General features: G+C 38.5%; 1 protein-coding gene across 2 annotated transcripts; it reads left to right on the plus strand.

Moving 5' to 3' along the window:
* Positions 1-68: 68 nt before the first annotated feature.
* On the plus strand, positions 69-5351 carry LOC755800 (multiple epidermal growth factor-like domains protein 6). 2 transcript variants are annotated; one of them, XM_030977628.1, is made up of 7 exons: positions 69-274; positions 595-783; positions 1381-1792; positions 2129-2257; positions 2691-2839; positions 3517-3679; positions 4439-5351. In XM_030977628.1, exons 2-7 carry the CDS (start codon positions 781-783, stop codon positions 4690-4692), a joined length of 1110 nt encoding a protein of 369 aa, XP_030833488.1. In that variant the 5' UTR covers positions 69-274; positions 595-780; the 3' UTR covers positions 4693-5351. The 2 variants fall into 2 exon arrangements, with proteins under 2 accessions (XP_030833488.1, XP_030833487.1); XM_030977627.1 differs by having other exon boundaries at positions 73-274; positions 2111-2257.
* Positions 5352-25381: the final 20030 nt, after the last annotated feature.

Consider the following 25381-nt stretch of genomic DNA (forward strand, 5'->3'; position numbering starts at 1 on the left):
TAAAGATCAAACTATTCATACTCTTTTTTTTTTTTCCTTCAATATTCCTTCATCGTAGGTCAATACTGTGGCACTACCAGTCTTAGCATCCCTACTGACCCTTGCGCCCCGGGCTGGTACTGTATCCGAGGGGCGTGGTCAAGCATGCCAACAGATTACAGCTTCAACAACATCACTACCTCCTGCTTCTGTTCATCCAACGCCACTGGAGGGCAGTGTTCGCCTGGAGAGTTCTGTCCCGAGGGTTCCATTGAACCTACAAGCTGCACACCTGGTGAGTGGGGGAAAAAATTATCCATTCCTGTTTGGATAAATCAAAGGAATACTGAAAACCAGTGGCCAAGATTTGTCAAAAGATCATACTGCTCATATTTCTTTGTCATTCCTTGTAGGTCAATAATGTGCCACCAACGGTCTTAGCGCCCAATAATAAGTTTCTAGCCACAAAATAGTAGAAACTAGACACTGAAGTTTTGCAATTTGCAAATGTTTCTTGACCCGTCATCTATTGATGGGCCATATTCCGTTATCTATAATGTCAACAGTCACACAATACGTATTGACCATACCATGTTCGTCTTTTCTCATCTCCAGGCTACTACTGTGAGGGTTCCAGGCCTGGCCGAGCCAACCGGACCTTGCCAGGCTGGCTACTACTGCCCTGGTGGTCAGAATACTTCTCAGCCGACAGAATATACATGAACCCTGGGTCACTACTGCGAGGTCGGCAGCTCTGACCTTACCTCATGTGCTTCTGGGTCGTACCAAGATGACTTCGGAATGGTAGGTTGATCAAGGATAAGGGTTGTGGAAAGAGCTGAACAATTTTTCCTTTCAAATCTGCTACATCAATATCAGTGACTCAATACATGTACATGTATATATCTGTGAAACAGAGCACCGAACATTAAAGATATTTGCTGAGGAATTTAGTGCTTTGTATCTTTATAGAACTGCAACAATAGTTCTGATTGTTTTTAAAGTGTTAGAGTATCACATGCTGTTAGCTATGTTAATCTCAAAATTTAAGGCTTCTACAGCTCTATCATTGCAGGAATGACATAAATACATGTAGCGATAGATCTATACAATGTACAATATATATTGGTTTGTACATGTACATATACTTGGTATCGTTGTAGAGATATTGGTGACATTGCTGCATTTGTTGGTCTCACAGTTTTAGAGCATCAAGTAACGCCTGGCTGGAAAGCTCCCCAGGGAGTGGAGATTGTGCACACAGTGTGTGTGGGCAAGCACTGAATCCAATGACCAGTGTAATAGTATATCTGTAAAGCGCTCAGAAACATTGTATAAAGCGCTATACAAAAGAGGAATATCAATATTTGACATGCATCATATCCACTCTTTTTCTTTCAGGATACGTGCAAGACCTGTCCTGCAGGCTTCTACTGTGATGCGACGCTCCAGAATGACACCTTCTGCAGCCACAGTGTCCAGAACCCTCAGCCATGTCCCGAAGGCCACTACTGCCCCTCTGGCACCAAATACGCCATGGAGTATGCTTGTCCCAATGGAACCTTCAGTGACCAGACCTGTCTCCAGATTGCGGGCGACTGCACTCCTTGTTCCGGCGGAATGTATTGCGCTCGCGAGGGTTTGACCGCGCCGTTCGGCGAATGCGAGGCAGGGTTTTGCTGCATTCTGGGCGCATCGTTGCCTACGCCGAGGGATGGAGTCACAGGTGATATTTGTCCTGTTGGAACATACTGTCCTGCAGGATCAAACAAGACGTACGACTGTCCACCATCAACGTACAACCCTACAGAAGGTAAGGACAACAAGATTTATTTGGTAACACCATGTGTGAAATTATTTACAGGATTAATTGAACTGCATTTCAAACAACATCTTGCTATTCAGCATCCCATTGGTCACAAGTACATACTTGCAAGGATATTTGTTCATTCTATCATGGAAAGTGATCAGTTCTAAAATGACCAGGGGTTTGATTTACTACTACGTATGTTCTGAAAAGAACTTCTTGTCACCTTGCAAAAAGAGAAAATATGCTCGAAGTGAAAGGGTTAATTGGTCACAATAATCAGTACATTATAGTAAGTCATTAAAACACCCTTCTCTCTTGCAGGACGTGAGTCCATCTCAGAATGTCTTGGCTGTGACCCAGGTGAATACTGTCCTTTGTACGGCTTGAACGCCACAGCAGATGACTGTGATGCAAGATTCTACTGTGCTGGCAACGCTACTTCGGCATCACCTACTGATGGAGATACAGGTATCCAAGTTCTTCCTTAACTCTTTAGATACATGTACATCCTACAATTTGCTTACTTACTTACCTGATTGAGTCACATTGGTTTAGGGGTAGAGCAGTGGTCTTGTAACAGAGAGATCCCGGGTTCAAAATCATTTTATGTGCTAGTACCCTTTGGTAAGACATTAATCCTCATTACCAAGTCCCTCAGAGAGGACTAAAAGCCGTATGTCCTTAGCAGTCCGATCTTAGCAGTCAGGTTAAAGAAACAACCAACTTAAATTTACTTACTCTAGCCAAGTCCTTCTAGTTTCTTGTTATATGATGGACCAGTACTTCCTATCTAACAGAGTTCTGTCGGTCTTCAACTCCACTTTTGTGTCACTCACTTTGTTTTTATTTTTCAAAGTAATAATACGCATTGTGAATAATAACATGCTCATTTCTGTTTCAGGTGATGAATGTCCATTGGGTCACTACTGTCCAGCCGGGTCACCTCAGCCGATCCAATGTGAGCCAGGATTGTATACAGACACAACACAGAACGAAGCTTGTCTTCAATGCACTCCTGGACACTACTGTATTACAGGGTCCAACCCTGAGGTAAGCTTAAAAACAAAGTCCCACAAATTTTTATTTAAGCCCTGCTGCACTACTTGTAGCTACTTGCGCCCTCTATATAGCAAACAATGCCTAATCGGTGACCATTGGTCCCCCATGGTCCTCTTTTTCTTATGTTAATTGAGAGCTGATTTGATGAGATAGCCACCTGTCAGTGACCTAGCAGGGAGGTATAATCCACCCTGGCTAAACTGGTGCAGACAGGGTTTAAAGAAACCATTTTTTAAAAATTTATATGTCATTTAAATAACAAGTTGTAAGTGTTCATCATTATTGATGCACATCAGTAGCTCAATATAGTTACATGACAGTATGTACATGTACATGTACCTCCAGTGAAACCTGCATTCAGTCCACTCGAAGGAGACAAGAAAAGCAGTCTTCTTAGGCAGGTAGGCTCTATGTTTGGGTTCTTTTTATGTAACAATGATTAAAATGTTTTAGTCTTTATAGACAGGTGATCTTTCTATACAGGTAGTTGCTGAAGCAGGTTTGACTTTGTATTTTTTATTCTCTGAATCCATAGAGGTCTTTAAAAGGCTTCATCTAAAAATTCACCGCTTGGGACAATTGTCAAGCAAAGGAAATTGTGGCCTTTCTGTGCAGGTTTTTGCTAGAGCAGGTGTAAACCTTATGACCCTTTTCTCCTTGTAATCCAGGACTGTCCGGCTAGTTTCTATTGTCCTGAGGGAACTGGACATGTATGGGAGTCTTGCCCTCTCGGGTCATTCAGTTCATCCACTGGTCTGGCTAACGAAACCCAATGCACTCAGTGCACCGCTGGACATTATTGTGACATGGTCAACGTTACTACAGTAGCAGGTAGGTGTTTATCTCCTGTTTTAACGCTTCCATGATTTTTGTTTAAAAGGGCTAAGTTGATCACATGTTCTTCAAATTGGTAACAGAAATAATTTTTGTTTTCTTTTTAGACAAGTACGTGTTGAAGGAACTCTTGTACGACAGTAATATAAAAATAATAGTAATAATAATATTGACATTAAATAGTGCTTGATACAAGTGTTCCTAAGGGCTGAGCTATTACCAATTGAAATCTATAGCCGAGCTAACCTGATAAGGTGCTATGACATGTAAGGAGTTTCTTCCTACCAGATACCTTATAACATCACCTAGGTGGAGAGTGGCAAGTGTAGATTAATGTCTTGCCAAAGGACGCAAGTGCTGTGGCAGGGATTTGAGCCATGTACCCTGTGTTCAACAGTCCAAAGACATATCCAACAGACCATAACACCTATGCTCGCCTTCATATGATCACTACCATCACTGACATGGTCATCATTTCAAGTTACTTATACAGTTGTTCAACCATTTACATGTACTATCATTTTGCAAAATATGTATATAGCTTGAGGTATGAACAATTATGATAACTTTTTTTTTATTAATCGTTTTAATTTGTACGTGTATATGATCATTCCTGTTTTTATGCACATTTTATGTAAACATTGCCTTTTTGGTCCTTGGACTACTGCATTGTACATTGTATATGTTGATATTAATAAACCGAAATTGAATTGAATTGTTACTGACACCGTGAATCACATTTATACAATTGTACAGATGACTGCGATGCAGGGTTCTACTGCAGCAGAAGCGGTTCCGACGCCCGGCAGCCCAGTGAGTCATCCCGCGGTTATGCAGGAGTGTGCCCAGAGGGCTACTACTGCATCCAAGGCACCGGGGAACCCGAGCCTTGTCCAGCCTCCACCTTCAACAATGCTACCGGTATCGCAAGTTTGGAAGAATGCCAAGACTGCTTGGAAGGTATGGATGCCATGAAAAATCACTTGATGTGTGCCTATTCATGTTTGTAGCCAACTTACAAAATGTATACTTTTCAATTTAAAACATTACATAAGGCGAGGCGTCAAAAATAAAAATAAAAAAAGCTAGAAAACATGAGCTCAGCCTGGCTGCCGCCGGCGGGAGGACAGTGATATGCCGTCAAACTCCGGCCTCTCGCATGGAAGCCGAGCCTCTTCTTAATGAGGTCGTCTGGCCGCCGCCGGCCTAATTGAAACAGCCACCCGCGATTTATTACTGACATTTTTTTCTTCTTGGAATCTTGACACAACTCATTTTATCTCTCTTTGAAATTCTTCGGTCTTTTCTTATCACTTTTTAAAAGACATTTAGAGTTTGGCCACTTTTTAATGACAAAGAATTAAGACATGAGCTGACCAGACAATTAATATTGATATTTTCTTATCTTTCCTCCTAAATCCAGCACTTGTATTCTCGACAACAACATGATCTAAAATAGGCTATACACCCATTCTACTGACCACATCCTTATTCCGACTGGGGTAGGGACTATTATAGAGTCACAAAATTTTAGCATGTAAACGTGTGTTCAATTTCTTCCCCCTGACATTCCTCACTTGGATAAACATATTTCGATCACGAATGACAGGTGTTAATTTAATGATAAAAATGATGCCTCGACAAGTGACGATTATTTTGAATGCTAGTTTCTAAATTAAATGACAAATCTATAAATACCCTTCGTCCAAAATCCTAAATTAAATACAAAAACAGAAGAATTGAATGATAATTGGCATGGCAAAGCCGATCTGTGCTAACTCAAATGCAAAGTTAATTCATTCGAATGACAAACTCGCTATTCTGGCCAGGAAATCGCGAAGAGCCTTTGTCATTTTGGTCTGATCGCGTTCACCCCCCCTCCATTTCGAACACACACATGCCACGCCGATAGAACAACATGAATTGAAATATACACCCACTCTGCTGAATACAGACTTGGGTGATTCTAGTTTATGCAGCCTTAATCCGTACCTGAACAATAGAATCTGGCAAGCTAGACAATAGTGATCAAACAACAGCCTTTAATACTTTGCCGTGCGTGCCTACGCAGTAAAAAAGATGACGATAGATAACGTGTTTTTGAGGTTTTCCGGGAATGTCAAGTGTACATAGTCTGCAGAAACGTACTCTTATTTTACCCAAACCAAACAAACACCTTACAATTGCTTATTGGATTAATGAAAAAACATATCATATTTGAATGGTTGTCAAATAAAATAACAACTAAAAATTGATCTTTACTAGATACAGGAATTTCAAAGTTTGCACGCGGCTTTCTAAAAATGCAAGACAAAGCCTATTCATGCAGACTAGGCTTCCAGACTTCTCCCCTCTCTGTCATTTGATCTCCATCAATATCATTATTTGATACAGTGTCAGTTATCTTTCTCTCTCTCCCTTCTCTTTCTTTTATATTGATCATCTTCCTTTTTCATCATGTTAAACAGTAAGATAAACTGAATAGTTTTCAGACTGTTATGAATTTTGTCTGAGATTTCCATGGATTTCCACGGCCCTAACGTATATGCTCCCCAGAAAATAAATAACACCCGGTCTTAATTGATTTAAAAGCCTACTTTCTGTTATTTTTTGTTTTTCTAAAAACTAGGATTAAACACAAACACACCCTTAACAGGTTGATTTTTGTTCTCACCTTTTAAAATCACACACTTGTGATGGACAAAGTATATGTTTCTCTTTTAAAATTGAAGTTTCTTTTGTGTTCACTCTCTACTTTTATCCAACAGCGTGGTGAAGTGAAAAGCTTTGACGTTACATTGAATTATGAGAAAAAGCAGACGATTCGGTGTACTCAGTGTTCTCGACTCTTAATCCTTATCTGAATTCAGTCCCCCCCCCCCTCCCGCGCGAATCGCGGAAGCTTAGACGTTTCTTTAAGAAGCTGATTCGTTGAACCGTTCTCGACCCGTTTAATAATAATAATAATTAAAAAATTAAAAATAATTATACAATATTAAAACTACGACATAATTATGCACTATAAAACTACGACATAATTTTACAATATTAAAGCTACGACATAAACAAATGGTGCTTAAGTTTCTTCTAAAATATTTCAACTGATGATGATTGTCTTAATTCTAATGGTAAAGTGTTCCATAGTTTGGGTGCAATGTTAGCAAAAGCCCTGTCCCCCCATTTGTTATTGGTTTTGGGTGTACATAACTGGAGCTGTGAACCTGAACGTAAATTCCGTTGTGGGGTGTACGGTTTCAAAATCTGATACAAGTATATGGGATGAAGAATGGAGAAGTGTTTTGTAAGTAATGAGTAACAGCTTATACATAATTCTTTTTGAGACTGATAGCCAATGAAGAGATTTTAATATATCTGAAATACTGTCTGATCTACTGCGGAGAGTGACCAGCCGAGCTGCCATGTTCTGAACTTGTTGCAGACGGGCTATTTGATTTTGAGGAAGGCCAATATACAATGAATTACACATATCCAAACGACATGTAATAAAAGAATGAACAATCTGCTCAGTGGCTTTCTGATTCAGATATCTTCTGATCCTCCAAATATTGTGAATATGGAATGATGCTGAACTAACAACATTTGAAATCTGAGATTTCATGGTCATTCCAGCATCAAATAAAACTCCAAGATTACGAACCTGATTAACACATTTTATTTCTGAGTTGCCAATCGTGATCTTTTGTGCAGAAAATTTACTCAACTGCCTGGCAGATCCAATCAACATGTACTCATTTTTGTCTTCATTTAACTTCAGAAAGTTATCATTCATCCACTGACCAACCGACCTAAGGCATGACTCAAGAGTTTTTATACCAATATCAACATTACATTGGGATGGTTTTAACCGTAAGTACAATTGAGTGTCATCTGCGTAAAAATGGTATTGTACATTGTGCTCCATTATCACATTACGCAGAGGACACATATACACTGTAAATAAGACTGGCCCCAAAACAGATCCTTTGGGAACAGAATAATCTTGATACACAGGGTTAGAGATTGAGCTACCAATACGGACATACTGAGGGCGATATAATAAATATGATTTAAACCATTTCAAAGCTTGTCCATCTATTCCCAGATGACTCTTGAGACGTGAAAGGAGGAGTTTATGATCTACTGTGTCGAAAGCCGCGCTGAGATCTAGGAGCACTAGAGCTGATACTTCACCATTATCGAATGCACACATAATATCGTTGTGAACACGCAAAAGTGCTGTCTCTACGCCATGGTTTGGCTTGTATGCAGACTGGAATGCATCGCTGAGATCATGTTCACTGGCATGTTTATGAATCCTTGCACAGACAACCCAAGTGTTTTACCAAGAAATTTCAGATTAGATATTGGTCTGTAATTTCGGAGAACTTCCTCATCCAGTCCTGCTTTTTTCAGCAGAGGTCGAATGTAGGCAATTTTCAGGCTATCTGGAAATATGGCTTCAGCAAAAGATTTGCTCACCAGAGAAGTAATAAAAGGAGAAAACACATTGACACATCATTTGATCAGAGACATCGGGACTGGATCTAGTTCACAGGACTTGCTGGGAGCCTTCATAATGACCGCTTCAATTTCTTTCTTTGTTACTGGGCAGAATGTATCCAAAGTCAGAATCTTTGTAGCTGCTGTTGAGGATAGCTGTATATATCCTCCATCTTGGATTCAGCATTATGCAGTGTAAACATAGAGCGAATATCAGCAATTTTGTTTGAGAAGTATTCAGAGAAAGTGTTGACTAAGGCCTCATCTGATTCAGCTGTAGGCATTACACGTTTACTTGTAGTGTTGAGAAGCCCTTTCACTATACTGAATAACTTCTTCTGATCACCATGACTTACATCAATTTTTGTTGAATAATGTTCAGTAATTGCATGGTTGATCAATTTATTAACAGTATCTTTTTACAGATTAAAACTGTCCCTATTAGACGTGGTCTTGGCTTTGCGCCAATGGCGTTCACATCTTCTACAGGCCTGTCTAGCTAAACGGAGATATCCTCGGTAAACCAAGGGCTTGACGGCCTCGATCGAACAGTCCTAGTGCTGATCGGTGCATGTCTGTCTAGAACACCAGTGAGCTGTTCCTCGTAATATCTTACAGCACAGTCTACTGAATTAAGTTCAATGTTAATCCCTAAAGGGACATACACACATCATCTGAAAATTTATTAATGTCCACTTGTTTCAAATTTCAAGTTTTAAGCGTAGTTGAGAGAAGAGGTATCTTGGTAAGGTTAATCGTAGCCATGATTCCATAATTATCAGAGAGTCCCGGATGAAAATGAACCTCCGAAATCAGGTCTGAAGAGCTTTGAGTGAGCAGGAGATCGAGGCAGTGGCCGCGTATATGGGTAGGCCCATTAACATATTGCACAAGGCTATGTGACTGCAGTAAGGACTTAAAGCGATTTGCATTACAATCAGCAGGATTGTCTACATGGATGTTGAAATCACCACATATCAAAATGTCAGACGGATGAAATAAATAGCCCTCAATCATGTTCTCAAATTCTTTTAAGAACTGATCAAAAGCGACAATGTTCCCATGTTCATCACGACCAGAACGATAAACGTTTATGACCCGGGCTGATTTTGAATTACATGTTACTTCTAGGTGAATAGACTCAAAAGTGTCAAATTTCAAATGATCACTCTTTTGACGCACAGGTATGTTTGATCTGTGAAGAAATCCAACCCCGCCTCCAACTTTGTTCTGTCTAGGTACATGAACTGGGTACATCAACTGAGTATTTATTGAACAGAAATTCAACTTCGATTCATCATTGCATGGCAGAGATCTCGGATTGGCATGGCAAGTGCCAACTATTCTACAATAACCCAAAGTAGGTCTATCAAATGTAATTCGGTTTGGGATCTGACGCTGCTTCCTGGCTCCAGCACGCACACCTCTGTGAGTTTTCTTGTATTGAGGAATTTCATATGCATCTTTCCCCATAAATGAAGTTTCCCCCTCTCGTGCGAAGGGCGGAAGCTTTGACGGTTCCTTAAATTATTAGAGAAAGCAGACGATTCGTTGTACCGTTCTCGACTCTTAATAAGCCCTATTTGTCTGAATTCAGTTTCCCCCTCTCGCGCGAAGCGCGGGAGCTTTGACATTTCATTGAATGATGAGAAAAAGCAGACGATTCGTTGTACTCAGTGTTCTCGACTCTTAATCCTTATCTGAATTCAGTTCCCCCCCCCCTCCCGCGCGAATCGCGGAAGGTTAGATGTTTTTTTACGAAGCTGATTCGTTGAACCGTTCTAGACCCGCATAAATGAAGTTTCCCCCTCTCGTGCGAAGCGCGGAAGCTTTGACGGTTCCTTAAATTATGAGAGAAAGCAGACGATTCGTTGTACCATTTTCGACTCTTAATAAGCCCTATTTGTCTGAATTCAGTTTCCCCCTCTCGCGCGAAGTGCGAAAGCTTTGACGGTTCCTTAAATTATTGGAGAAAGCAGACGATTCGTTGTACCGTTCTCGACTCTTAATAAGCCCTATTTGTCTGAATTCAGTTTCCCCCTCTCGCGCGAAGCGTGGGAGTTGACGTTACATTGAATGATGAGAAAAAGCAGACGATTTGGTGTACTCAGTGTTCTCGACTCTTAATCCTTATCTGAATTTAGTTCCCCCCCCCTCCCGGCGAATCGGGAAGGTTAGATGTTTTTTTACGAAGCTGATTCGTTGAACCATTCTAGACCCGCATAAATGAAGTTTCCCCCTCTCGTGCGAAGCGCGGAAGCTTTGACGGTTCCTTAAATTATGAGAGAAATCAGACGATTCGTTGTACCGTTTTCGACTCTTAATAAGCCCTATTTGTCTGAATTCAGTTTCCCCCTCTAACGCAAAGCGCGGGAGCTTTGACATGTCATTAAACTATGAGAAAAAGCAGACGATTCGGTGTACTCTTCTCGACTCTTAATCCTATCTGAATTCAGTTCTTCCCCTGTCGCGCGAATCGCGGAAGCTTAGACATTTCATTAAAGCCCCACTGTTCTACTTGTAGCTACTTGCTCCCTCTATATTGACAACTTCTCCAATCGGTGCCTGTTGGTCCCCCATGATCCTCTATTTCTTATATTATTTGTGAGCTGAGTTGATGAGATAGCCACCTGTCAGTGACCTCGCTGTGTGGTCTAATCCCTCCTAGCCACACTAGTGTTGATAAACTTAAAGAAGCCTATTCGTTAAACCGTTCTCGACTCGTGTAAATGAAGTTTTCCCCTCCTGCGCAAAGCGCGGATTTTGGGGCGTTACATCAAAATATAGAGAAAGGCAGACGATTCATCCTACCGTTGTTGACTCTTAATCCTTGTTTGAATTTAGTTTTCCCAAAAATTGTTAACCTCTGATTTCTTTATCTGATATTATAGGAAAGTGAAACTTCAAGAAAATACAAGTATTGTAGTTGTAGTCACTCTCGAAGTCGTCACAGCGGATAAAAAGTCACAGTTCGTAGGGAAAAAAATTGTCGGCCGACCGACAATATACATCTCACCTTCTTCTGCAGTGATATAGGACACGAGGTCGAGCAAGAATACCGACACAGCTGACCCGACACAGCAACATATTTGACCGTGTCTTTCTTGCTCCCTCGACGAGACGACTCCACCCAACAACCCCCTTCTCTCTTTTACTCCCACTTCTCTTCTCTCAGGCTCTTCCCTCCCCTCTCTCTCCTCTCTTTCATCACCCGTTTCTTTTGTTTCCCTTTTACTCTTTTTTTTTCCTTTTTGTTCTTTTCCTTTCTTTTCCTCTCCTCCCTCTTTTTTTTCTCTTTCTCTTTCTTCTGTTTTCTTTCCTTTCTTTTCCTTTCTTTCCTTTTTTCCTTTCTTTCCTTTTTTTCTTTCTTTCTTTCTTTTCTTTTTTCTTTTCTTTCCCTTTCCCTCTCTTTTTTTCCCCTCCCCCATTTCTCTTTTTTCCGGACGGCAGCGCAAATTTACCAACAAAATCCTGACAGGTGGGGGGTGGGGGGTGTTGCACACCCCCTTTGGCGACGCCCCTGCCTAGATCTAAAACTGTCAGGGCTGTATCCCCCCCCCCCCCCCTCAGCCACACCAAGGTTTTAGGTATTTAATTACGGTTAGATGAGCATTCAGGGGCCCTCTTTAAGGCCATTGATGTGGTCCAGGGGGCAGAGCCTCCGAAAGCTCAGTGGTTTTAGGTATTTAATTACGTTTAGATGAGCATCCAGGGGACCTCTTTAAGACAGAGGCGGCGCTCCGGGGGGGGGGGGGGCACAGTGGGCCAGGGAGGAACCAAAGTGTGCCAAAACTAAAAAATTTTGGGGGATTTATCTTTTATAAATCCAGAGGAAACGTTTGGATTTCCAGGGATTTCCACTTAAATTTTATTACCAACATTTTCCCTGATGTCTAAGCTTTAAGTTGATACCAGATTTGGCTGCCCAATTCTGCCCGTTATTATGTTAAAGCCGTTTTCCTTGCAACATTGCACCGAAAAATGTGTTTATTTTGGTCCGCGGTGTCAGAATGTGTGTCACGCGCCCCCACGCGCCGTCATGATTCAGCCGCGGACCTAAAAAACCACATTTTTCGGGGCAATGTGGCAAGGGAAATCGGCTCTAACATAACAACGGGCAAGATCGGGCAGCCAAATTTGGTATCAACTTAAAGTTTAGACATCAGAGAAAATGGTGGTATTAAAATTGAAGCGGAGTTCTGAGGAGATCTAAACATTTTCTTTGCATTTATAAAAAACATGGATAATTGTCCATTTTTCAGTGAATTACCCTCTAGTATATCGTGAAGATTGTGTTTCTATCAATTTTAACCCATTCATGCAACAAAATGAACTATTAGGGATACTTAAAACTACATGTTAAATTGAAAGATTTATAAAATAAGTTACTTTTGCACTAAAACTGTGAATATGTAGGATTTTGCTGTTTGAAGGAGTAAATTTATACCCTCATTGCGCAAACCAGAATTAAATATTTTACTGAGGTATTCCTCAATGTCTTACCTTTCAACTGGGCAAGACAAAAGTTGGAAGAAAAAAAATCACCAAAATGAGTTTTGGCGCACTTTGGTTCGTCCCTGGCCCACTGTGCGCTCGTTCGTAGTTATAGATGTTATAATTATGTAACTTATCAAAGATCTTTTCAGTCTTCCGTTATAAGAATTTGCTTATAACCCCATCAGGATTGGGTTTTTCCTCTTTATGCTAAGTATGCTAAGTATGATACTTAAACAATATCCTATATGATGTATAAAGAGAAACAAATATTGAAATCATCCCGGATATGGAATCATAATACAGGGGTATATACCAATGTCTATTTTTTAAAAATATTTTCCCTTTTTTTTCTCCAGAAAATGCCCTTTTTTGTTGGTGCCCTCCCACTTTAGAAGTCGCTCTACCGCCTCTGAACAAAAAAAATGGTAATTAGTAGGAAACCATCCTGTAGGTCCCGTGACCAAATTTTGGGAACAAAGGCCCGAAAGCGCTCTTGTGCTCCCTGACGAACACCGAACAACTCCGACCTGGGTCGCCCCCCCGAAAATGTCCCTTTACGATCGCTTTCACCGAACTGATTTTATGAATCCGTTAAATGCTGAATTGGGAAGCTTTGCCGATATGCTTGACGATGCCTCCGTGTTTTTAATTCTCGCATTTGCTATTTTCGCGCTTTTTTGCTGAATCAGGTTCAATTAATCGCGCTTTTAGGTTTATGTGGTCTCACAATTTGCAGATTTTTTCTTTCAATTTCTCTTTGAAGTACTTTTTCACAAAGGGGGGGGGGGGGGGGGGGCGCTCGCGCCCCTCTGAGCCCCTGCCTGTACATTGTGTAACGGCCGGCATGATAATTTGACAGATGGACTTGAAGCTGACTGAGTCCTGACATACTTTTGAACGTTGTAACTTGTACGCTTTTAGTGTACAGCGATTGTCGGCCTTTTGTTTAAATCATATAGTTCTAAAACACGAATTAGGGCTAGTTCTGATCTGAAAACGACCCAAATCTTGGAACATGACTATCTGGACTGGTGTCTTGGCCTATATACGGATAAGTGAGTGCCCTGGGTCCACTTCTAACTCGTGTTATTAGCCCTTCTTTCTTTCCTTTCCTCTCCTTTACTTTTATTTTTTATTTCATTTTTTTAGAAGGGGGCGGGCCGTCGTCCGCCCCCCGTTCATCCGCGCCTGGTCAGGATGGTGGTGGTGTGTGATGGAGAACCGTCACACATATAACTTGTGTCGATCATATTATTTAAGCGGAGAACCTAAGTCAAATAATATCAGGTTAAGTTTTTTAGTTGGTTGCCACAATGCACACAAACTAAGCACACCTTGTTTATTCAAATTTTTATCATAACACAATATTTTAGAGATATTGTTGTTGTAGCGTTTAGCACTAAATCTGAAGAGGCGTCCAAAAAAGCGACCCTTTAGACAAAAAGGAGTATTTTGTGAATAATATTCGAAGGGAACCTTGGACCACCATAACTTGAGTTTAATATGAAAGAGAATCCAATATCTACATTTTGATACCAATTTAAATGGAATTGGGATTTATTAACATCACAATTTTAAGTAAAATTATATTTTGTGATAATTTAATCCAAAAAGAAATTGTTTTCCAAATATCAAAATCACAGAGGTGTATTTTGGTGTGACTTTCCAGAAATGTGCTTATGTCAGTACAACGACAGTTTCTTGTTGAAAAAAAGAGGGTAATCTCTTTTTCAGTGAAAAGTTATAGTAACCCAAAGTTATCACTTGATTATAACCAAAATACAAATTTTGCCCATATCTATATTTACTGTATGCATATGCAGTTAAAGGTAATCCAATCCAATCCAAAGATATTTGATAAAGTGCCTATTCCTTGCAGTTACCAAGTGCTCCACGCTCCAAAATGTTTGGGCCACTTAAAAACAAAAGTTAGACACTTCTCAGAGATCTTTTCATATAGGCTGGTAATAAAGTAATTTCTAGCAGAATAGATGTGACTTGAATAGTAATGCAAAGTTTCAGGAAATATCATAAAATGGATTGATAGTAATTCTTTAAAATTTTGATATATTTGGATGCCCCTGTTGATGTATTATAAGCATTAGAAAATTTAGCCCTATAAAACACTTCTGCTTTCGAGAAATTGAATAATCAAAAATTTACTGGTGCTTCCGTTAAATTTCAAATATTCAAATAGAGCCTATACGGCTATTCCACGCATGGTAGCTGCGATCATGAAAATCTCAGAATATGCAGTTCTGATATGTAATTTCCAAACGGGAATAGCAAATCGATCGATTGTAGTCAGGAAACATTGCTTTAGAGCTAAAGTAATATCAGTCTTGAGAGGGAGCTATACAACATAAAGAGTTTATTATATGCAATTTTATTAACTTTAGACTCGATTTCAACCGCGACAACGATCACTGAATATTGTAAAATCGCATAGGATTCGAATATGTTCATTTGAACCAAATTCATGACCCCTTACCAACACTTTGTAATTTGTACATGTGCACGTGTATGTGTGTATGAAAGATGTATTTGTCCCAATTTTTTTCTCCTGAGAATGTGGCTTAAAGCTTACCTCTACAAATATTAAAGAAAGGCCCTAATTCAAGCAGTCCACCTTTATTTTTCGAGGTACGAAAAACATCAAATTTCCAAGGACTCAAAGAGTATGAAAAATTAAGTTGTTACATTGTATATAGCCTACATGTAAGTGTATTGCTGGCGTGTTTGGTTTATTTGAATCCAGTTTTGAACGGGAAGTACACCCTGCTATTGAGTTGAAAGTTTAGAAACAGAATAATTAGAGAAGCAGGTTAGTAAAAATGTGACCAAAAACCGATTAAAATAAGAAAGTTGTGAATTTTTGAAGGTGCAATCTATAAAACGTAAATTGTCAACTCTGTGACGTATCTTGCTAGATCCCCTCCCATTTGCCCTGTACAAAAATAACCTAAAAAATCTAAATGTTCTTTTAAGAAAACTGTCATTGGCCTTTATTCACCCTATATTAACCAATGGTTCTATAAGTTCCTCCAAAACAGTTGTTAACTTAGGTGTTACGGTTGATTAAAACCTTTCAATGCACCCTCATGTCAATAATATCTGTCGTAAAGCATCCTTCGGCCTGAGAAAAATTGGTAAAATTCGTAAATTTCTCTCCAAGTCATCCACTGAAATCCTCGTCCACGCATTTATTCGTTCACTCCTTGACAGTTGTAATAGCCTGCTCCATGGAATTCCGGAAAAAGATATGGCCAAGCTGCAGAGAATCCAAAACTCTGTAGCACGTCTAGTTCTCTCATTAAAAAATGACCATATTACACCAACCCTTAAACAATTGCATTGGCTCCCCATTCAATTCGTCTAGTTCACAGTTCTTCTTTTAACTTTGAAGTCTCTACATGGTCATGCCCCAAATTATCTTTCTGAACTGATTCAGTTATACACACCCAATAGGCCCCTTCGTTCTGCAAATCAAACTCTCTTGACCGTTAAAAAAGCAAAAACAAAATACTTTGGTGATAGATCCTTTTCATGCTCTGCTCCATGTTTGTGGAATTCTCTCCCAGCCTCCATTTGTTGTTACCTTACCTTGCTATCTTATGTTTGTTGATTTCACTTTTGTTCTCTTGTCATTACTCGGTTTAGTTTTACTTTTATCAATTTTGTAAAGCGCTTTGATATAAATGTCTTATCAAAAGCGCTATGTAAGTAAAAGTTATTGATATTATTATTATTAATATATTGCAAATATGTTTTCATACAGCCCCTGTATGAAACTAATTTATTCCGTCACCACTAACTAAGAAAATGAAAGATTATGAAGTGTTACTTGGAGAGGAGCTCGCATGATACGTTAGAGTGTTGCCAATGTGTGTTTCTCTGATGACAACTTCCAAAATTCATAATTTCCTATTTAAATCGGAGTTAAAAAAAAAAAAAAAGGATCCTTTATTAAATAATATATCGTTCACATATTATGTATACAAGAATTGATTTATACATGCAAAATTTCAAAATAATGATAATTGGCCATTCAAAATTATGATAAGAAAATACATTTATAGATATCAGTTACAAATTGAAGTTCACTTTTTTTTTAAATATCACAGATTTAGTTGGCAAAATGATTTTAGAAGAAACAAACTTTCAGAAATACTTTGCAAAAAGTAACCACTTTTTCATAAATTTCTTTTCTTTCAGATTTGTTTTACATTTATACTTTTCCATGTTATAAATAACACTTTATCGCTGATATTATGTGTTCAAAAACTGGCAAACACTGTTTGCATTTGGCTGCGAAAATTTCGTTCCTTACTATAATCATAATACAGTTGAGGGCACTGTTATTACTCCGATTTTGCTCAAACTTTCACTAATTTGTTTCTCCCATTTGTTTCTGCTTTTATTAAAAATCAACTTAATATCAGGGTGGACTTCCCAGTTGAGGTTGGATTTACTTTAAATGCATACGTCGTTGCTATTAAAGAGCACGAGGCTAACCTAATTAATCACAATATATTATTTGTTGCATGTTATCTTGATAATCTCCCCCTCCCCTTCTCCATGTAACAGACACGTGACTCCGTCTCCGTTGAGAGCAGTCTCACACAAAGACAATATCTGTTTGCCTAATTCTGCTTTGTGTAATCATAAGCGTGCCACAAACGACAAGTAGAAAATTTTTAAAGTGTTCTGTCATACTTGTTTCTGCTTTTATTAAAAATCGACTTATTATCAGGGTGGACTTCCCTTCTAATCTAACTGATCTAACTGATCTTATTGAGACAATAATCATACCGATAACGTATATAAATACTGGAGCCTGAAAGATCAAACTCTAATGTTAAGCATCATGACAATAAAATGAAAATAAACTAGATGATATATTAAAATAATCAAACACTTCAAACAGTCTTGAAACTTTGAACGTTTGGCATGCTTATGATAATTTCAAGTAGAAGTAGGCAAACAAATGAAGTAAGTGTCTTAAACTGTCAGACAGTAAATCAAGCAAAGCGAAAAACACCTGCCCGTGTTCAAACAGTTCAAACAATTCAAACAGTCTTGAAACTTTGAATGTTTGGCACGCTTATGATAATTTCAAGTAGAAGTAGGCAAACAAATGAAGTAAGTGTCTTTGTCTGTCAGACAGTAAATCAAGCAAAGCGACAAACACCTGCCCGTGTTATGTACATACGACCACCAGACGAACACTTCAAGATATATATGGTACTTCAAAGATCTTATTGTCGTATACTCCGCATACGTGAGACCGGTTTTGGAGTATTGTGTTCCGGTCTGGAGAAAGAAAAAAAAAGAGGAAGGAGAGGAAAGAAAGGAAAAGAAGGTGAAATGAGAAAACAAAAACAAGAAGAGAAAAAGGAAACAAAAGAAACGGGGGATGAAGGAGAGGAGAGAGGGGGGGGGGGGGTAAGAGCCTTTGCCTATCTTTCTTGCCTCCTCGACGTGGTGACTCCACCCAACACCCCCTCCCTCTCTTACTCCCTCCCTCTTTTCTCAGGATCTTGCCCCCCCCCCCCCCTCTCTCTCTCCTCTCAATTTAAACTGCTATTATACAATGAAAGCAATTTTTTTGACACGATTAGCCTGTTTTATTCATACTTTATCATCTGTTCGATTTTTATCGTGTTAGTTCAAATAAAAAGTGAAATATTAACGATATTTCTTTGTGAGAAAAATCACTACTCGAGCTTTCCAATGATGTTGGCGGCTTTGAATCTCGGACATCAACGGTAACAGCACACCTGTAGCTTCTATTATGCAACCTTAGAAAACGGCAGCTGCTTGAAATAATTTGTTGCCAGTTTGAACTCCAGCTCTTAAAACTTCTTGCTTGAACTATTAGTCCGTGGGCCAGAGGGGGCTACCGTGCACCCCCCTATGATCCTACTTTTTGGGTGTCATTTTGTTCATTGGGATCCATAATATCAGAAAAAAGATGTTCCCAAGAAAAAAACTCATTTGGACACTGTTTTTTTGCTCCTTATTTGAAGATATGTAGAAATGTCAGTTTTTCGTGTTTTGCACACTTTCTTAGGGTTTGTGAATTATGTGCTTTCATTTTACCCTGTTTCTCAGCAGATATAACTCTTATCTCCACCAAATTTATAAACAATCTTTGTAAACTATACAACAATAGGTATACAAAATTATTTTATTTTATTGTCTTCAATTTTTAATGACGTCATAAATTTGCATATATTTTGATATGCAAATTTCTGTCTCAAAACCTGTCAAAATCACCTGAAAGTTGTATTTTGTCTCTTATTATCATGAAATAAGTTTTCAAACCCCCTAATTTGGTGTTAAATTATTCATTGATATGTTATCTGATGTTTCCTGCAAAAAGAATTCAGTCAACTCATGTAGACATTGTTTTTTTCCCCATTATTTTGTATGTAAACATATCAGTTTTCTGTGTATTGTACATTTTCTTAGGGTCTGTGAATTATGTTCTTACACGTTACCCTGTTTCTCAGAAGATGTAAGTCTAACCTCCATCAAATTAATAAACAATCTTTGTAAATCATACAACAACAGGTAGACAAAATTATTTTAATTAATTTTATTGTCTTCAATTATTAATGACGTCATAAGTTTGCATATATTTGATATTCAAATTTCTGTCTCAAAACCTGTCATAATCATCTAAAAGTTGTATTTTGTCTGCTATTATCTTGAAATAATTTTTCCTGGCCCCCTAATTTGGTTTAGTATTATTCATTGATATGTTATCTGATGTTTTCCGCAAATTTTGTTCCCCCCCTCCCCCGCATATTACGATTAATACATTCTATATATATATTGTACATTCAATTGAAGTTCCTGTTTTAAAAAACAAAAGCTCAACAAGCAGTATTTCAATTACTATTGGGCTAGTCTATTAACATCAAACTAAATCAAATACAGTATATTACCACATACATCATTGTTTCCTTTTATAGTATCAGCCTGAAGAGGGGGGGGGGGGTCAGACAAAGCCAACTTATTCAGCAGTTGTTCATTAATCCCGTTGTATGCTATAATATAGTTTTGTTGTTTATACAAATGAATGATCAAACGTATACGGTGGTACAATTTCACGAATTTCAACTAACTTGACACAATTAGCAATGGAAGAAGCATGCATCATCATTCTTGAAGACATTTCAGATGTGCATGGTTATCATCGGGAGTGCTACCAACTTTTTACCAAGAATCTCAATCGACTGTCAGAGATCTTATCTGATGCCACAGAACCTTCAACATCCCGTCCACCCAGATCGTAAATAATTGATGAAGTCACCTTCAATCCTGAGTGTATCTTTTGTAAAAAGGAAGGCCCAAAATCAATCAAAGTGAAAAGCTCTTGGACATCAGAAAGTCACCAATGTTAGATTTTGGTTGGTGGCAAAATGTTGTAGATGTTGCGAAGAGAGTTGGTGATGAAGACCTACTTTTGAGAATCATAGAAGTTGATCTGTTTGCTGCAGAGGCAAAATATCACAAGAACCAGATTAATGGAGAAGTGACAAGTAAGATGAAGTAGCTAAACAGAGAATAATGGAAGTAGCCCACAAGAAAGCATTTGCCAGCATATGTAGATTAAATTGTAGATGATGAAATACCTGGCCCTCAACCGCAGAAGCCATTGCCTGTATAGATGACCAGATTCCCACTGAGCTAGAGAAGTTTCTGAACCATTTGTTGAGTGGAAATCCATCTCGACCATCACAAAGAGTGACTAGACTTGTCATTTCTCTTGGGCAAGATATATGTAGGGCAGCCACAAATGGAAAGTGGAAAATGTCCAAGCATATTCTGGTATGGATGACTCTGAGAGATCTGCAGTGCTCAATTGATCACATTCATGAATCGCCTTGTTCTTTCAGAAAGTTATTCATTTTTACTTGAGCTTGAATCTGCCATAGCACAAGCGCTACAGTAGACTTTCGGTATTCTATCTAGACAGGTAGTCCGCCATCCCGTGGAGCCATCAGTCTTCCATTCAGACGTTGACGATTTCAACCAATACATTTCAAGCTTAAGTGGTTCTGGCTCTGTTCACACAGCCCATGAGATTATGCTGCAGGAGATTTCTTCAAATAGCACATTACCCTCAGAAGCACGTACATGAACCAAAGAACGTTCCTTGGCTATTGAACATGAAGGTCCTCTTCCACCTTGCTATCACTATGAACACGGCTTGAAAATATCTTAAATTATGCTTGTCTTTTCCTTACCGCTGGAGACTTGTATATGCCTTGTTTATAACTTATTTTGATTCTCTTTAACGCTTCAAATTGTCAGATAAAAATAAGATATAATGACCTTTCAAAGGTATTTAACGACCATCAATACTCCAGACCTACAGGCAAACGATCTAGATGACATATTTTATGATCCCACGGGGAGTGGAAACCACTTGCTCTTTTGGTCAGCTAAACGGGTATTCTTCGCTCAAGGCCCTAATTCAATTCCAAATTTCCAACGTTAAATTGCACAAGGGTTCGTATATATCTAATTTCTGCAAAATTCAGAATAAACAATAATATTATTTGCGGAAAATAACCTCGTGTCAAGTTTAGCTGAATGTATTATGTGATGCTCAAAAAGTTGTAAAACGACTTTGAATTAAAGAGAATGTTTTTTTCTTCTTCTCAAAGTATGTGTGTTGATATGCAGAGAACATTTTGCCCAGGCCTTTATGATTAATCGTACAACGGCATAATAATTATATGCACAATTTATCATTATGAATTATGAAAGCTGCTTCTAGCCATTTGACACCTTCTTCCCTATGTATTTCTGATACTCTCTATATTTGATTGTTTCGTAACATGCAAATAGTTGAAGGGATTATACGAAAATCATTTGCATTTTTCTTCCTCATACTTGCCTTCGAAATATGGGTTTCCAAACGTTTGAGTAGTCACTAGTGGGTGATTCCCTTAGCAAATGATTGAGTTTATTAGTTTTTTCATGTTGTTGGCATATCAGACCCCCCCCCCCCCCCCCCCGTGCACCCCTTCAATAGAATGCTGCCATACGCCCGTGCTTCCCTATTGACTTTACACCCATGCCTATATTATTATTAATGCGTTAAGTGTGAATGATCGTTAAATGGCATTTTGTCGGTGTTTGATTTATTTCAAATTGCTTTTATGCAGAATTCTACCTATCTCAAGTCCTGGCCATTGGATGAATTCGCCTCAATATGCATGATAATAATTGTAGAAATAATATTAATGACAATGTTAAATTAGTAATAATAGTAATGATAATGATAATAATAACTACAATAATAATGATGATGGTTAAATAATAATAATAATGATAATAATAATTATAATAATAAGAATGATAATATCATTACTAATGAAGGAAAAGTGTATACAACGCAAACACTTATAGTACGCCATCTATCTAGGAAACTATTCCGGGGCGCATTATGAGACAAGAAGCACAAGAATTCAAAAGGAGAATTACAGTAGGCTAGAGAATATTGCACAATTGTGTTGAACTAAATTTATGTACTGCATGCTTTTGAAAAGAGGCACGATGCAGGAAATGTGTCCTAGTAGGGTGGCGCCCTCTCGAGGATATTTGCGACTAGACAACCATCAAGTCATATTTTAGCAGCGGGTACCGCGTAATGAATCCGAAAGCAATCGAAATGACTGAAAAGCATCAGTCACAGTTGAAAAGCAAATTGATTTTCGGGGAAATGTTGATTAAGAACCACTTTAATATTTAAAAAAAAAAGCTTACTCTGAAGAACAAAAAATAACCACACTAAAGCGATTTGTGTGTGTTTTATTTTGGGTCTACTTCCTTAAATTTCAAAAGCTAGTAATCAAGATCAAATTGAAAAATACTTTGCAATGACATTGCAACACAAAGTAAACAAATGCATTAATAGTTGTAAGTCACTTAAGGAGAAGGTTGAGTTCTGGGAAGAGGTGAAAATAATTTCTGAGCGTTATCATTGTATTATGCAAGTGGGGAAGAACATCAGATAAACAATGTTCAACTTTATCTTTAAGTCTACACATGAATAACACTTTTCAGGGAAACTGTAGGCAAAAGTGAGCGTTACAGATTTTGTTAAGGTTTGCCTTCATCGTGATATATCAACACACACCAATAAGTGGATGGGGGGGGGATGTTTCAAATTGGAGAGAATATTACCACTCATTTTTGTATTCGTTATCAAGGGAAAAATTGTAGTTACAGTATTAATAAAGTTCAAAGCAATTTTCATATCTCATTTCGAAACGCGTTCCCTCAAAATATTCTTGGGGCAAGAAACCAGGAGGCATATCGTGCAGGACCTGGGGCTAAATACATCAATTTGCAAATCCCTTCGCAAAAGGACTGACTTTAATGCCACTTTGCTTAATTAACATATGTAGAGTCTTATCAATTGCAATAATTATTATTAACTTTAAAGAAGCTTGATAAGTTTGCCAATTTTTTTAGTAGTTTATTTATAGAATTGAATATATTTCGTTCATTCCGACAAGCATTATGGGGCACGAAAAGACAAATTACAGCGAGCCCATCGCGTCGCCCGAATCATGAGGTGATGTGGTTGCCCCCCCCCCCCCCAAAAAAAAAAAGATGTATTAAGGAGTTCTCAACCCCGAACTACCCCCTTCCTGTATTTTACCCCTACGGCTAGAATAGAGGGCGGTGTCCCATGTCCCATTCTGATAAGTTTTTCCATCAGTCATGACAAAAAAGTTATATGAGATAAACAAACAATATTTTAGATAACGGGTTTTGAGTTTAGTCCTGAAAATTGGGAAATGACAATTATTAAAACTCTTTCGCTGTAAATGATAATGATTACATCATCTGAAAATATCATTTTTATGTAGAGAAATACACGATAAATGAAAAGAACTTTCCCCCAACTCTCTAGATTACCAACCCCATGTACATTGTACATTCTTCATGCAACTTTCATGCGTCCATTAATTGGATATAATACCATTTTTTACCAATGATGTTGTGCTCAGCATTTTTCTTTCGACACGTTATATATTACTATACTTGTATAGACCAAAAAAAATTGTACATATCTCTTGAATGCGAGAAACATAGTTTCCATGTTTGAGAAGGTACTTGTGACAAATGACCCGAGGCATAATTATCGCAAGACATGACCACTCGATGGCAGCTCAAACGATTCCGTCTTCAAGAATATGAAATTGCTTTCATGATATAAAGTGACTCGGTAACATTGTTGAAGGTTGATAAAAAAAAATGGCATAAATGTTGTATGAAATGTTACTCATTATATTTCTTCTACTTGTGTACTAACCCTCTAAACATGCACAAAAATCCTGATTTTGTTTTCAAACCACAAATATACTTATAGTTTTCTTTAAAGGCATCACTGTGCATCACCCTCTAACAGTAAATTCTCCCATCCTCATACAGTATACAGTGATGTGCCGCTCTAATGGGTTACTTTTTTGCAAAAAAATCCCTAAACATGGAACATAACTTTGTGCTGCAAAATCCCTAAAAGTGCCCCAACTTTTCAGATCTTGGCCCTAAACATGGGGAAGTATTTTCTTCAGGAAAATATATCATTCATAATATCGCTAAAGTGAAAATTGCAGATGCAGGATCCCACAAAAATAATTGAAATCAATTCACTTGTTCATGCAAAGTCCTCGCCGACGGTCGCACAGATTTATCAATATCATTAATTTGGGCTTCATGCATTGACATGTACATCACAAAAACAATGAACATATTTTTGTAATTTTTCTCCAAAAAAGCAGCCCTGCGACTTGGCCTATTTTCGTTCCTAGAGATGTGAGATAATCAATATAATTAAAAGTGACAAAACAAGTAGACCTAGCAAGTTGGAAGAGAACCGCCTTGGAAAATATCCACCACTTTCAATAAAATCGTCACACCCGGTCGTCCCAGTTTTATTATAGTAAATTCAAGAGTAAGTGAGCTCTTTCCAGATGTGCTGCTACTCGCCATGGGTGCTGCTCAATCAGGGACCGCTCGCTATTCATAAGGACCACATTCCTATAAGGACCGCTATTCATAATTTGAGAAAAGGGTTATTATTCCTAAAGACAGCTATACATAATATGAGAAGAGGGTCGATATTCATGATACAAAATGGGGTCGTTTATATTCATAGGGGTCTCTGTTCATAATACTAGAAGAGGGTCGCTATTTATTATATAAGTATTATGAATAGCAAACCTAATTTCGTATTATGAATAGCGGTCTTTATGATGAGTACAGTAGTTACCCCCTCTAAAAATTATGAATAGTGCCCCTTCTTCATGTTTATGACTAGCGACCCCGATTTTGTATCATGAATAGCGTTCCTTATGAGAAATGACCCTCAATGTGCATTATGAAAAACGACCCTTATCTCACATTATGAATAGCGGTTCTCATGCCTTCGTGAATAGTGACCCCCTTTTCCTCGTTATAAATAGCGGTCCTTATGAATAGCCGTCCTTAAAATGACTAGCAAAGTTACCCTGTCCTCCCCCCCCCCCCCCTCACCCAGCGGGGAGGAACCCTGAGCCAGGTGCGGATCAAGCCGGCGGCGAGGGAGGGGCAAAATATTCAGCCGATTGGCCAAATGAGCGTGGGGGGGGGGGGGGGGGTAGCGAGCACAAATTTTGTTTCAGTGGCTCA

This window comes from Strongylocentrotus purpuratus, unplaced genomic scaffold (genome assembly GCF_000002235.5).
Source record: "Strongylocentrotus purpuratus isolate Spur 01 unplaced genomic scaffold, Spur_5.0 spur5_scaffold_1, whole genome shotgun sequence".
NCBI classification, from domain to species: domain Eukaryota; kingdom Metazoa; phylum Echinodermata; class Echinoidea; order Camarodonta; family Strongylocentrotidae; genus Strongylocentrotus; species Strongylocentrotus purpuratus.

Coding starts and splice junctions, on each gene's coding strand:
- LOC755800 (XM_030977627.1), top strand. Junction 1,793..2,110: donor AACGTACAACCCTACAGAAG/GTAAGGACAACA, acceptor TCTCTCTTGCAG/GACGTGAGTCCATCTCAGAA. Junction 3,680..4,438: donor CAACGTTACTACAGTAGCAG/GTAGGTGTTTAT, acceptor ACAATTGTACAG/ATGACTGCGATGCAGGGTTC.